General features: G+C 40.8%; 1 protein-coding gene across 1 annotated transcript; it reads right to left on the bottom strand.

Moving 5' to 3' along the window:
* Positions 1 to 901: 901 nt before the first annotated feature.
* Positions 902 to 13012, bottom strand: LOC131688153 (uncharacterized). The gene is made up of 3 exons (XM_058972317.1): positions 12341 to 13012; positions 2504 to 2680; positions 902 to 1312 (listed from the first exon to the last, which is right to left on the bottom strand). The coding sequence occupies exons 1-3, from the start codon at positions 12359 to 12361 to the stop codon at positions 1178 to 1180; spliced, it is 333 nt and encodes a 110-aa protein (XP_058828300.1). The 5' UTR covers positions 12362 to 13012; the 3' UTR covers positions 902 to 1177.
* Between the last annotated feature and the right edge of the window lie 2137 nt (positions 13013 to 15149).

Below are 15149 nucleotides of genomic sequence, written 5' to 3'. Positions count from 1 at the left end.
AGATGAACGTATGCTTCTTAGAATCATTGGCGGCTGCAGGATTGTGAACTTAGAGAACTTCCCTTCATGCTCCCCTTGCCATATAAAATTTAAAAAAATAATTAACACTATATTTGCCATTGAATGGGCTTATTTTGAACGCAACTTGCCTTTTTAATGAAAATGTTGATAGTCAAACATGTATTTCAAATAATTGAAAAACATTTTTATTTTTTTTTCATCCCCCGGCCACTTTGCACGGGACGAGGGGGAGGGCGTAGGTAAATGCTACGTTATTTACGAGGGGGGGGGGGGGGTTAGAATTTTGTGACCAAATGCTACGAGGGGGAGGGAGGGGTCAAAAATCGCCGAAAAAAAGCTACGTCATTTGTGTATGGCCCCTAAGTAATCCTTCCCCGTGGACGATGGAGATGGTGACGGCCGGCAATCATGCAACTGAGGTTTTAATATGGGTCGTATTGGTGCTTACCATTTCCTAAGCAACCCTTATTAGATAATTATTCATTCATTTCATTCAATTTTCAAAATTATATTATGGTATAGAAGAACTTAGCAAACAATTTTTCCAACAATTTTAACGATCTGATAAGAGGTCTTCATAAAGCACGTGTCGCAAATATTGCTCAAAATTGACTCACAAATATCTCTACCCCCACTGCCCCCCCCCTTTATTACGTAACAAATTCTGCAACCCCCCTAAAGCCTTACGTAATTTATGGTTAGTCTCAAATATATGATTTTATTACTTGTTGATTCTCGCGCTTGGTCAAGTCTCCCCAGGTTCCCGATAGTCCCGAACTTTGAAAATTTCCTTATGATGAGTAGTATATGGTTTTCGTTTACTTTTCCAGTGACTATTTTCCAGCAGCAGTGATAAAAACATTGTTTTCTGTTTATTAAATTAATCTCACAGCATTTGATATTTTATGTAAAACATCACCACTTTAAGTTTTGTTTTGTTATTATTATTGTTAATATTACGCAACGAATGATTCAAAATGAAGCGAAGTAACTTTCACGGTGTACATGACGACCATAAACGTTAGCCAACTCCGATAAAGCTTTGTTGATAAACATTTTCAATTTTCAAAACTATATTGCACCTCCAATCAGTCTCACGACAGCTCGTTCACAACAAGCTCAATAACAGGTTCCAATTGTAGTCGAACCTAGCGCCCTAGGGCTGCAGATCATTCAATCCGTTCAGATGTCCTTCGTCCCTTAGTCGTTGGTGTTCCATTCGTTCCCTGTGTTTGCCATCGATTCCCAGCCCCACTCGTTGGATGGCCTTCTCGCCTCGGTAACCATGTTGCTGAAAACAAAACAAAAAACAAAAACATTATTTAATTAAAAAGAATCGATGCGTGATCAAACGGCTAGTTTCGGTTTCCAATACTGACTCATGAATATAAGGAAGTAGCTTAAAGAGTTTGAAAATTGGTTCAACGGAATGTGTTAATTTACCGGTAGGGGAAATCGAGAGACGAGAGAAACCGGTCGGCAAAGACCTTGCCATGCGCCACAACTCGACGGTTGGCTGCAGTTGCCGAAAAAAAAGATCAACAACAGACGAACCGGTACAGCTGATCGTAGTAACGGTCAGCGGAAAAGATGAACCGAAAATAATCTACCTGGTATCTAAGGTCAACCGAGCTCATTGAACTTGATCGTGAGAGTGTTCGTTTTGTGTATGGTGAAATCCCTAAGTGTACGAGTTGTCCGAACTTACTTATCGAAGTGACTGTTCATGGCTGTTGTTTTGAGCGACTTTTAAAGTACAGCAATTATGTTTTCATAGTGTTTCAAGGACGTAATTATTTTAATCGTCTGTTGTTAAATATCTCATGTATGCACTAGGAAAAAACTTTATTATCCCATTTCATAGAAACTCAATTAGATCAGGTTATTTTTTGCAGATGATGTTTTAATATGTAATATAAAATATTATGAGTCTATAAATTTATATTTCTATAAATCATTAGGAGTTATATAGTTGCTTCTACTGAGCTTGAATACTACTCTTGGGTTTTGGTGTCCTCTTATACCACTACTTCAAAAAAAAATAATGGTAACGCTAATAACTCTAATAAACATTAGTATTAAAATTGTTTGTTTTATCCTGTTTTAACTATACCAATATTGTATATGGGAAATACAGTAATACTTGTGCTGTGTCTGTCTTCGAAGAAAAATCAAAACGATCGTTTGCGGCGCAACCCAAACGCTAGATACGAGTAAATAGAAAACGCCAAACTATCAAACATAGCAGTTTACTTTAAACGTAGCCTAGGTAAGTCATTAAACTCACAGTCGAACTGAGTCACACTTTAAAAGGTTTGCACACTTGCGTCAATCAGAAGGTCATGGAAGACGGAGTCGTAAAGTAAGCATGATTTCCATCAAAGAAATTGTCTCCAAACATCAAACCCAATCATTTTTAAAAGCTTGAAACTATTCATCCATTTTACTATTGAACCCAAATAATACTTAGCGGAAATCTTACCTCATAATATAGTTCACGACGCTTTTTGCTAATTTCCGGATCGAAATCGAACTCCTCGGTTTTGTGAATCAATGGAATGCCGGCCACGTTATTCTGCAGCAGCTCGGTAAATAACCGCACAACAGTGGCTTCGACCGGTGGCGTTGGAACGGTGCTTAGCACTAGGATGACACTGATCTATAAGAATTGAAAGGTAATAATAGAGATATAAATATTACTGTATAGAACAATTAAATAAATTATCGAAATACTGTTAGCGGCGAGAATGAACAAAAGCAAAGCCATGGTACTACATTCCGTAACAGTGCTTAGCCTTTCTTTTTCAATGATTTCGCAACCGATTCTTAGTGTACAGAACATTGCATGATGTTATTATCATACTAACATTAAGAATCCTTCCTGATTGATACTCGAACCCACGACTACTGGCTTCTGGAATCAATACCGCCAGGCCAGGGTCCAAGGGTCACCTACAAAAAGGTATTCTTGGATCCAAAGCCTAATGAACATTGTACGCCTATACCTGGCATATATGACAGACCAACATCCATCTATGTGCGTGGAAGGAATGACGCCGACCAGCACTAAAATGACGCTAGCATCCGAAGGACTTCCGACCGCACCTGGTCATCTGCGCATTTTTATCGAAGCCTATCAGGAATATGGGCTGAAGCCAGATGAAGAAGCAACAGACCTCGGCCCCAAAACAAAATTTTATCAAGCCAAAGAACTCGCCGCATTCGACAACTCAGCAAAGCTACGCATAAATTTGGAATATCGAATTTTTGATAGTAACGATGCCTATAGAGGAAGAAGATAGAAACGTAAGTACAATAAATATTCCAAAAACTTTTTCGCATCCCCAACAGAATTCGATTGAAATTTTAGTCAATTGTCAAAATTTTAATCGAATTAAAAGCCCAGCCAAAGTCATAGAATTTCAACAAAAAATAATTTCATCTTCTTTTAATATAATTCTTGGCACAATAGTTTTTACGTTAGTAAAAGTCTGGAGGTGGAGTCCTCATAGCCATAAACGCTGACTTTCCTTCAGAAGAAATAGAAACTATGAAACATAAAGAATTTGAACATGTACCGGCCAAGTCAGCAATATAAGAAGCAGTGCAAACATTCTCCAGTGTGTATGTTCCATTTGAAAATACAGTGAAAACCAGTTTTTATCATCCCCTTGGCGAATTTTAGGCTGATAAAACAGGGACATTGATAAAATCGGGACATATATTGTTCTGTCTTTTTAATAAACCGAAGCATTCAATTTAACTTTCAATCAAATTTTTGAGTCAAGCTTTGTATTGTTTACATTTGTATTGATTTCATTATTTTCGGGTGTGTAGGATCGAGCCCTGCGGGACTCTGGTGGTAATAGGAACCCTTTTCTGACCGACATCGGTCTCGTATAGCAGTACGCGGATCTGGAAATAACTTTCTAGGATCAGGTACAGATCCACCGGTAGGCTAAGCCTCGGCAGTCTTTATTAGCGTCCACCGTGGAATTACCCTTTCCAAAACCAAACTGGTTGCTTGACAGGTCGTCCGTGCCTTCTGAGTACGGGGTTAGCCTGTTGAGGATGATCTTCTCAAGCAATTTGCCAGTCGTGTCGATCAGACAGATTGGTCTGTACGCCAATGGGTCGCCTGGCGGCATTCCGGGTTTTGGCAACAGCACCAATTTCTGCCTTTTCCATCTATCGGGGAAGCGGCACTCGTCAAGGCTTCTCTGCATAGCTAGCCTGAACATGTTCGGATTCGCTATGATCGCTACCTTGAGAGCGCTGTTTGGAACTCCATTCGGCCCTGGAGCTTTGTTCATTGCTAGAGAATTAGCCACTGCGAGTAGTTCTTCATTCGTCACCGGAACCACCATTTCGGCCGCGCCCACACTGTCTCGTGATTCAGGTGGCCAGGGGCTTGTGGCACGAGACGGGAAGAGTACTTCGATAATCATCGCCAACCGGTCCGGAGGCCGTTCTGGGGGTGAAGAGCCCCCTTTGGTCTTGGCCATCACGATTCTGTAGGCGTCACCCCACGGATTAGCGTTGGTACTCTCACGCAGGTTGTCGAAACACGCTCTCTTACTGCTTTTAATGGCCTTGTTAAGGGCCAATTTCGCAACTCGAAACACTTCACGGCGGTTCTCTCTTGCATCCTCGGCGCGGGCTCTTTGCATCCTACGTCTAGCTCTGAGGCAGGATGATCGTAGAACTGCAATCTCGGCACTCCACCAGTATACCGGGCGTCTGCCGTTTCTTGGCAGGGTTTTCCTCGGCCTAGTGGCGTCGCACGCGCGTGATAGAACGGCTACCAGCGCATCCCCGCTTAGACTGTCGGTGTTGGCCTCCAGTCCCAGGGCCGCGGTGAAAGCTTCGATGTCGAAGTGATTGGACTTCCACCCGCGTACCCGACGGGGATCTCCCGCCCTCAGATGCTACACGCCATAGTTGATCCTAAAGCGAATTGCTAAATGATCGCTATGGCAAATGTTACGTCAATCCATGCGTCCCACCCCGTTTCTACGGAATGTGCTAACTGAGCCATTATTAGCTAACACAGCGTCGAATTTCGCAAGCGCCTCCAGTAGCGCTTAGCCCCTGCTATTTGTACAGCGGCTGCCCCACTACTGCCCAAGCGTTAAAGTCTCCCGCTATGATTACCGGTTTCCGGCCCACTAGGTCTGACGACAGCCTGTCGATCATTTGGTTGAACTGTTCTATGGGCCACCTTGGTGGAGCGTAGCAGCTACAATAGAACACACCATCGATCTTGGCAATCGCAACACCCTCGGCGGAGGAGTGTATTACCTCTTGAACCGGGAACCGTCCCGTTGTACAGATTGCCGCCATCCCAGGCCCGTCCGTCACCCAATTGCCGTTGCCGGCAGGGATGTTGTACGGGTCGGATAGGAGGGCGACATCTGTTCTCGACTCCGAGACCAACTGCCACAACAGCTGTTGTGCAGCTGTACAATGGTTAAGATTTAGCTGTGTGACGTTCACGGCTTCCTCTTATTGGCCTCACCGAAGGGACACGAAGGTCCACCCATAGCATGGTTACGGGCTTCTTAGCGGTGCTGATAAGGCATTTACGCGCCTTAGTGCAGCCCCGCTCTTTATGACCCTCCTCGTCGCAGCGACGACATAATTTGTTCCTGTCTATTCCCTCTGCATTCGTACGACTTGTGGCCGGACTCAAGGCACCGATATCACCTATCACGTTATGGCCAGGATCAAGGGTCCAATGACGCCAGTCGAAATGTGTTCCGACAAACTGAAAATTATTGGGGAGGGTCTTTTCCTGAAGCACGACGTAACCGCATGGCCGCCTACACTGTACGTTGATACAGACGGTGGAAATGCTAGTGACAATCGAGTTTCCATCGACGAGCTCCTTATTGTGGCAAAAGGGCTGAAAGGGAAGAAAGCTCCTGGACCGGATGGTATCCCCAAAGTAGCGCTGAAGACTGCGATCCTAGCGTTTTCGGTTGCTGCCAAAACCAGGGAAACCACCAGGAGATTCAGCATCGTATCGGCATATATGTCTGCTGGATACTCTTAGTAAAGAGGAAAGAGTCATCCTCAACAGGCTAACGACCTACGCTTAAAGTGAAAAAGAACTATCGCAGAGGCAGGTCGGATTCCGGAAATGGATCTCGACGGTGGACGCCATCCGCAAAGTCATCGCGAGCGCGGAGAAAGTGTTGAAGGAAAAGAGAAGAGGTAAACGCTACTGTACCGTGATGTCGATCGATTTAAAGAACGCATTCAAAAGTGCCAAGGTTCTGAGAATTTACTTATAGAACCGAATACTGGTCTACGAGACGAACATGGGACAAAGGTCAATTAGGGTCACAGCGGACTACCTCAGGACTCCATGCACGGCCGAACGCTCTGGAATATAATGTACAACGCAGTGCTAACGCTGCAACTGCCCAGGGTGGTCGAGATCGTCGGTTTGGCAGATGACACTGTCCTGACGATCACCGGCGAGACTCTCGAGGAAGCGGAGATATTGACGGCAGAGACAATAGGCATCGTGGAAACGTGGATGGCTGATGTCAAGTTTTAGCTGGCACATCATGTGCTGGTCAGCAACCGAAAAAATGCAGCTTTTCGCGATCAGCCGATCAGCGTCGGCAGACACTCAATCCCATTGATGCATGTGCTGAAGCACCTGGGTGTGATAGTTGACGATCGGTTAAATTACAACAGCCATGTCGATTATGCATGTGAGAAGGCTACGAGGGCAACTAACATATTGGCGAGGATCATCTGCTGCTTTTGGCCACATCGTCCACATTAAACAATCACATGAATTTAAACAAACTATCAGATTCATGCTTTTTTAGGGCTTTTGACATGGCTTAATGCGTAGGCTTAACTGTGCCTTAGGTCTTTTATACATTTATGTGGGTAGAAAAACTAAAATAATCTTCGATTGTCTGTCACATCTTGTGCGTACTAGTTACTGCTACGCTTGAAGATTTTTTTCGCGACATGGAAACAACATTTGCTGAAGCATTTATTGTAGCTTGAGGATCAACCAGTCGACCTTCTGTCACGTTATCATACACATCCATATCATCATCGCTGCAGCTTCCTTTTTACTAATGGTCCGGTGTTTTAACTTTGCTACGATTGTATTTTTTGTAAAAATTGGCTGAGAAACCCGTTACGGTCTAGCATATTTTGATGGCTATTGGTTGGTTTTACTACATTCAATAAATTTTACTTTGCAGCTTCAGCACAGGAATTTCCGTTTATGTTCCGTCTTATAACAGAACAGACACACAAGCATCTGACTTGCGTACATGCGCAGCATGATCTAAGTGTGGATAGAACCATAATATTTGCTTCAGATGGTCAGGAATGAAGGGATAAGTTGTATCAATCACATTCTCATCACATGAACTCCGTCGGGAATACCTGAGAAGAAGCTTCTCCTAGTGCTATTCGCAGGCCCGATGAGAGGGGGAGGCAGCCAGGGCAATTGCCCTGGGGCCCGGATCGTATTTGGGGGCCCGCGATCTTACCCGAAAGATTGGCGAACACGTCCGGTATTCATAGAAGATCAAAAAATAGCAATAGTAATTTCTTTGTAATCATTCGCCTTAATAAATTGTTATATGATGAAAGCATATAAAAATGAAAACTTTATTTGATATTTGACATTTGATAAAACAAACGTTCTTAAGGGAGTTGTATACTTTGTGTACAAGTTCAAAAAACGAGTTTTATTGCTTGAATCGACGGAATAAACGGCAAAATACTGAGAAGCCAATTTAAAGTATTTTCGAAAGCAATAGAGCGTCAAAAAGAAATGCGAGTTCACGGACAAACGCATCCATCCTCATCTACGTTCGCTTTTTGCTGGTGGTGCCGGTTGTTGGCTTGGATACACTGGGCGTGATTGTTGTTGAGTGAATTTTGGTTCCTGTCAGATCCGTAGATATTGGTTTTGTAGCCGTTTGTGGTTTGGCATAAGATAACACTGTGCTGTTCACGGTTATAGTTAGGTTTTCTTAGCTGCTTTTGCACAAAGTTTCCGTGGTGCAGTGTCTTTTCGTAGAATTCGCGCATAGGGATCTACCATGGTTGCATAACCAGTATTCTCTGATGAAATGTCCCATTTTTGGTTGATCAGCATAGAATGGTTACGTATGAAAAAGTTGGTTTGTACGGAAGCATTCTCACCACAAGAACAACGTTAGGGATACCCGGGAAAATGCGAAGTTTGCATCTCACAACAACCAGCGAGCATCTTCACGGGAATCCGAAGATAGATTGAAACTATACAATAATGAAGCTGGGGAAAATGATATAGCTACATTTAAAAAATGAAATAGTGAAAACTGAAATGTATATTTTCTTATATTAATAATAGTGAATGACCTTCAAGGTTAAAACTAATAAATAATAAAAAAAATGCGAAGTTACAGCTCTTATGGAACCACTTCTCCGTATCTTGACATAAATTTGTTAATCGCGATGTCAGAGGCGTGTGGAGATAATTGGTCGTTGTTAAGTCAGACCGGACTAAGTGACAAGAAATTGATTTCGAGAAAAACAAGTTTAAAGTTTGAATCGCAGCATCCTTTACGTTATAATTGAAAAATTATTTTTGCCATAATTCTTGTTTATTGTTACATATTTCAAATCTGGCAAAAGTCTAATGTAGCTGAAGAACTTCTTTATCCAGTGCTATCATTATCTTATTTTTTGATGTTTTGCGACTTAGTCCGGTCTGACTTAACACCGACCAATTCGTGTGAGCACATCTCTCTAGAGCCCTTGCCTATGTATACGGGGATGATGTTGTTAACGTGGCAGATTTCGTTGGTGTGCTGCTCGTTGTTCCGTGAATGTTTCTCACTGTTCGATATGGTGCATTTGCAGCGCGTTAACTTCTCCCGGATTGAGCACAATCTGCACATTTAGTAATTATTTCACTTCCCGAGTAGCTGGTCTTACAAGACATTTCCAAGAAATCAATAGCAACACAATTCGTCTGCAGTCGATTTTACCGTGTATCTATAACGGAACCATTTTTAGTTTCTGCTCTGGGCGAGATGAAAAGGTAGACTGACCTTTATTAACAGGTGATTAAAATGGATAACCTTTTCGTATTTTAGTATATTTACAGCACATTAAGTTCAGTTCATCCAATAGCAGCAGTACTTGGTTGCCCACTGTATTCGCAGTTGTTTAATTTGCGTCTTCTTATTTCTTTCTGTGTCTATATTGTTGTCGGGTCCTACATATTCTCACAGCATATTAAAACCGGCTCCTACGTTAGCCATGGCACATTGTTTATTATTTAAACCTGCATAAAATCTACGATTAAAAACGGTTTTCTGGGATTCAATATGAGATAAACTTATATAAATTGGAAATATTTTTCATGTAATAATTTTTTGTAAAAGTATTTTTAATGCTTCAATGCACCAAAAATGTAAAGCATTAAATCTAGCACTATATCGACATATAGAACATAGTCATCGTGCTAAAAAGCTTTTGAAGATGAATGCTATGAAGCTTTTATACAAAACTTTAAGTGCTAATATAGAATCTTCTTATAGTGCTTTAAGATACCGAACAATATCACATATACGTATGCGTTCCAATAGTCACCTAAACTCGTATGCCTTCATGTAATAAATGATGATGCAATAAACTTAAAATCAAAATGCAAATTCTGCATGATTTTTCGAAAAAAAAATGCAATTGCAAATATAATCCACAATAGACGTTTGCGTAATTTCAACCAACATCTAGGTAGAATTTGGATTAAAGCAAGTATACATGCAAATCTTCTCACAGATCAGTGATCAAACGCGTATACCAAATTAAGACGAGGTTTTCGACTGCAGATCGAATCCCATTTCTATAGGCACTAATTCGTCAATATTCGGTTTGTGAAACAAAAGACGAGACAGGGTGGGTTGGGATTCATGGCAAGGCACAAATCTCTGATCAACATGGGGAACGTGCCATTTGAGCTAGACGCTACTGCTTCCTGATTCCTGAGTACCCGCAAATTGAAACACTCGTAGCTATGGCAATTTTACCCGATTTGAATACCACGGAATAAGAAACTGTCGAAATTCACCTGTCTGAGTCAACCGGAGACTACAGTGTGTCCCACATTTATACGTTCACCCCGTTTTTCAGGATAACTTTTTTTGTTACGGGCAAACTGCACCAAATTTTCAGCGTTTGTTTTAAAACTTAATCAACGATGTTTCTCGAAATTTGGAAGCTCTGGTTTCGTTCGTTTGTTATGGCAGTTTAAGTAAAAAAGTGGTGTTCCACATTTATACGTTCACCCTACTATTTTTTGGATAACTTTTTTTCTATTCGCAAAAGCTGCTCCAAATTTTCAGCGTTTATTTTAAAACTTAATCAACGATTTTTCTCGAAGTTTGGAAACCTTGATGCATCTTGTTCGTTTGTTATGGCAATTTAAGTGAAAAATGTGTTCCTTATGTATAACGTTTTTTCATTGAAACTTATTGCACCAAATTTTCAAAGTTTATTTTAAAGCCTAATTTACGATGTTTCTCAAAATTTCGAAGCTTTGCTGCATTTCGTTCGTTAATTATAGCAGTTTAAGTGAAAAAAGTTGTTCCTGCATTTATACGTTCACTAAGAAAAAAATATAGTTGTTCCCAAAGAATGCTTTACTAAAGTAAATATCCGGTATTAATCAACACTACGTTTATCAGTCAATCGAATTTCCATCATTTTTGAATTCAAGTTTCATTTGCTTTGGCATTTATTTATTACTATTTTCTATATTTCCTGCTCTGAGCTTGGTTTAGAATGATTTAATTGCTTTCTTGAACGTTGCAACTGACGAATACTTCTTTACGTTGTCATACATATCGGAGGTCATTCAAATATCGATTTCTCAGGACGTTATCCCGATTGCAAATGTTTCGAGTATGATGGTTCGTGATGTATATGACAACGCGAAGCAGTATTCGTCAGTTGCAAAGTTCATTCTAAACCAAGCTCAGAGCAGGAAATATAGAAAATAGTAAAAAGTTATCCAAAAAATAGTTGGGTGAACGTTTAAATGTGGGACACCACTTTTTTCACTTAAACTGTCATAACAAATGAACCAAACGTACCAGAGCTTCCAAATTTCGGGAAACATCGTTGATTAAGTTTCAAAACAAACACTGGAAAAATTGGTGCAGTTTGGTCGAAAGAAAAAAAAAGTTATCCTGAAAAAAACGGGGTGGAAGTATAAATGTGGGACACACTGTATTAGAAACCACGGACTCACGAGTTTCCCATGGCTGAAGAAAAACTAACTCATACTGAACTAGAGGGCTTTGGTTTAAACGGCCCGGCAGTAATACAAGCCTTGGGACCCGACGCGGCTCTTGACAGCCCTGGTTAAACCGTTGAACGTTATAAATTGCTTTACGCATATGATGGAACTGCATATGCGAGCTTTCGCATACTTAAGCTCTTTTTTCCACGTCAGTAACCATTCCATCTCGCCAACTGTTATATAATTTTGTTTTTCAGCCACAAAGGTATTCACAACCCGTTAGGAAACTTTCTTTCTCTGTCGTTCTCGTACATATTTGCTCTTCACACCACAAAGACAATGAAACCTTACTGTTTGTACAGCGGATAAGTAACAAAGCAGTGAACGGAAATGTTAAATTGATCATTATAGAAATATTTAGCATTTGCTCTGAACTAGATGAGAAGCTTGGTTAATCAGAGTTTTGACTGGGCATTTGAAGGGCTAAATTATTCAAATATTTTAAATACTGTTCGATGTAGCTGTGTGGGTGTTCTAAGTATTGAAATTTGACTGAATCCAGATTATTTTTAAAATCAATTAAATATATGTCCAAGGTTAAGATTTGTCTCTATAGAAGCATATTAATCACGACCTACACAAATCTAACCTGAAGATTCTAAAGTATTCTTAGATTAGTGTCTCAGTGAAATGTTTGAATCACTAGGTTCCAACGTGATCAGAATGTTGATTTATTCTCTGTTTTCTTCACTCTTTATTTAGTGAAAGAGGCGTCTATAATGCAAAACTACCAGATTCTTCTGGAAAAATACGAAACTCTGAGTAACTTATTCTATAAAACGACTAAACATTCATTCTACGCACTTAGAGCATAGTAAGGTGGGTTGGCTTAAACTTGCTGAGAAGAACGTTTCGTAGAATTTGGATACACATTATTATTATCAATGATCTTTCAAACATCAAAACAAATTTATTCGAACCATTTTCTTAAAACTGAATGGTACAACAGTTTTATTAATCACTACTACCAGTTTTACTCACAATTATCACAAATTTCTTCATGTTCACTCAACGTTGCCAGCAAGAATCGGGTTCGCAAAAATATCACGTTCCTAAAGTTCTAAATCACACCGAATGAGCATCTATTCTTGGCAAACCGCAGCGATCGACTAACTAACATCAGCTTAATTTCGACACACGCGGACTAAACTGAGCAGGTGCCGTTGCTGTAACACGGTGAACCAAAGCACTCCGTAAGAAGTAGCAACACGAAAAGCCACAAAATACTATTCTCAGTATCGCCATAAAATGGTTTGATGCAAACCGAGCCCCGAACTGCTACAAGGTACTATGCGCTTATTTTTTCTAGCCGAATGCATTCGAACATGTGTATATTTTTGCAACAGTCACTTTTGCCTGCCAAGCCGTGCTGAGGGGGCCTTTGGTATGCAAGTCACACTACCAGTCTTGTAAGCTTGATGAGATAATGCTGCACTGCACTGCACTGTACTAAACCTCACCACTGCTGCCTGTTCGTACAATTGCAATAACCATTCGCGACCGTCCGATTGTTCGAAGTATCAATTAATGCCAAAATTTACTTCCTCATACACGACCACGCGAAACATTTCGCAAACTTGACTTGGCTCGAAAATCCACCTTCCACCGATGCAAGGCAATGCCGGATGAATAAACGGTGATGTGCCTCCGAGCGTGGTTCGGATGTTTGTAATGCACGCTGGATGATTTTAGGTTGTTTAAAGCAAACTACTATACAAACACAAAGCCTCAGCAGCGAGACGCGAGACCAGATGGTAAGTTTTCCCAGTGAATACAATCACACATCGCTGCGCTGGCTTGGCTGATCTGCGATTAACTTTAATCAGCGGCCGTCGGTGAGAATCGAAATGGAGGAAGTTGCTTTTTCCTCCGGAGGTGAAAATTTACCAGAACTAGCGGGGAAGAGTATTGAAATATTAGGCTTTGTACATCAAGACTGATACAAAAGTGATACAAAAATATGAAAAATTTGGCGCAAGGCTCTTGGTATGTATGTTTGACGTTATATCGGAAAAAAATCAAATTTTGTTGATTGCTAAAAAATGGTTTTAGCAATCATTTTTATATTTAAACATGAATATTTTAAAATTTGATTCGATTCCGTCATCATTTACTCTGGTACTTAAATTTGGAACGTAAAGGTATACTCTTTTATTATATATATATATTTTAACTTTATACCCTCGGCATGATACTGTACCTTGACGTGATCCGGAGACTTTTCCATCAAAGCAGTATTAGAGTCAGACATTGTAATTCTCACTCACTCACGCGATAAGAAGCTTATCCGATATCCAGCTTTTCCAAGATAACATGAGTCGCAAAATTCTCCGTCTCCACAAATAGCGTGAGAATAATTTTCCGGATAAAATTTATTTGATTCTCTTATTCTCACCGGAGAAGGTGATAATATTTTAATTTCGTGGAAATCAATAAAAGCGTCAAAATATACACTTTATTGCAAAGAAAGGGGCAAAGAAGTACAATAGACTTGTTTTTTCGTGTTTTGGAGTAGCGACAGCAAGACAGCGAGCGCAAAAAGGATACCGTGATAAACTCATTCGCTCATTCTCCGGCGGTTTTTTTTATCTGGAGAAGTTGTGTGAGTGCCAATAACTTTTCGTGTGAAAATGTGAGTTTTTATTGTCACAATAGCAAATTATCCGGACACATTTACTCATATGAGCGATAAATGCAATGCCTGATTACAGTGATTATATCACATAAATTTGGGATACGATTGTTTTCTTTTTAGTTAAATTACACTGTGATCAAATTTAGTACTAAGCTTGGCGACTTTTATTGCCCACTTAGGCCATGGTCGAAATAATGAACAAAGTGGATTTAGGGAAAAGTTTTCTCTGGAGGCACCCAGGGCTTGGCGACAAGCCCTGACTTGGGACTCTCCTTAATTGTCCATGTCAGGGCTTCCGAAGATAACATTTGGTAGCCCTCCGCGATCATTCACGCACATCTACACCCGCGATCTCCCAAGCAAGATAGTAAGTACCCTGTTGATAGAAAGATCCTGATAGCAAAATCTACAAACGGGTCGATGACGTCCGGAAGTCTACCCCATGGCCGCACGTCTCCTATCTCGGTCCTTGCAACCATGCCTTCACTAGACAACACGTGGCATGGCGGCATAACCGGGAACTCTAGTGATATGAGGAAACTGACTCTACCTTCTACCATACATTAAAAATTAAGTATCAGATTCATGGTCCTCGCGATCATTCAAGAATACACGCCACATGATTATAAAATCGAATTTATACACGCAAAGACACACACGCGACAAACACGTTAACATACAAATGCTTGAGCCCTTCAAGACCATCCACGGCACCTTCACCCGCGATCTCACAAATATGATAACATCCTGGTGATAAGTGTGAACCTTAAAACTACCGCGCTCGCACGACCATGCCCATGACTCGGTTACTTCCGGAAGCCTATTCATGGTATCAACAGAGTAGGTCCATGCCTACCATTAGACCAATTAAAAAAGAAAGCTCTCATATCTACTGGACAACACGTTCCATGGCGATATTACCGGGAACTATAGTGATAATGGGGTAACTCACTCCCTGTCAGAATGTGAAATGTACACCGAAAACTAAATGTCAGAATGATGGTTCGCGTGACCATCCAAGAACGCACGTAAATATGTGAATGGCAACACGGTTACAAATTCGAATTTATACATTCGAAGTCACATGCACGCGACAAACACGTTAACATACGAACGCTTAAGCCCTTCGCTATAAACCACGCATACCTACGCCCT

The sequence above is a fragment of the Topomyia yanbarensis genome, chromosome 3 (genome assembly GCF_030247195.1).
Source record: "Topomyia yanbarensis strain Yona2022 chromosome 3, ASM3024719v1, whole genome shotgun sequence".
In the NCBI taxonomy this organism is placed as follows: Eukaryota; Metazoa; Arthropoda; class Insecta; order Diptera; family Culicidae; genus Topomyia; species Topomyia yanbarensis.
The sequence above is the reverse complement of the archived record's forward strand: the minus strand, read 5'-3'. Positions and strand labels throughout refer to the sequence as shown.

Excerpts from the sequence above, each read along its gene's own strand:
- LOC131688153 (XM_058972317.1), bottom strand. The coding sequence starts at position 12,361 with ATGAAGAAATTTGTGATAATT. Across the intron at positions 2,681-12,340 it reads TGAAGAAATTTGTGATAATT|ATCAGTGTCATCCTAGTGCT; the intron begins GTGAGTAAAACT and ends CAATTCTTATAG. Across the intron at positions 1,313-2,503 it reads GTCGTGAACTATATTATGAG|CAACATGGTTACCGAGGCGA; the intron begins GTAAGATTTCCG and ends TTTTGTTTTCAG.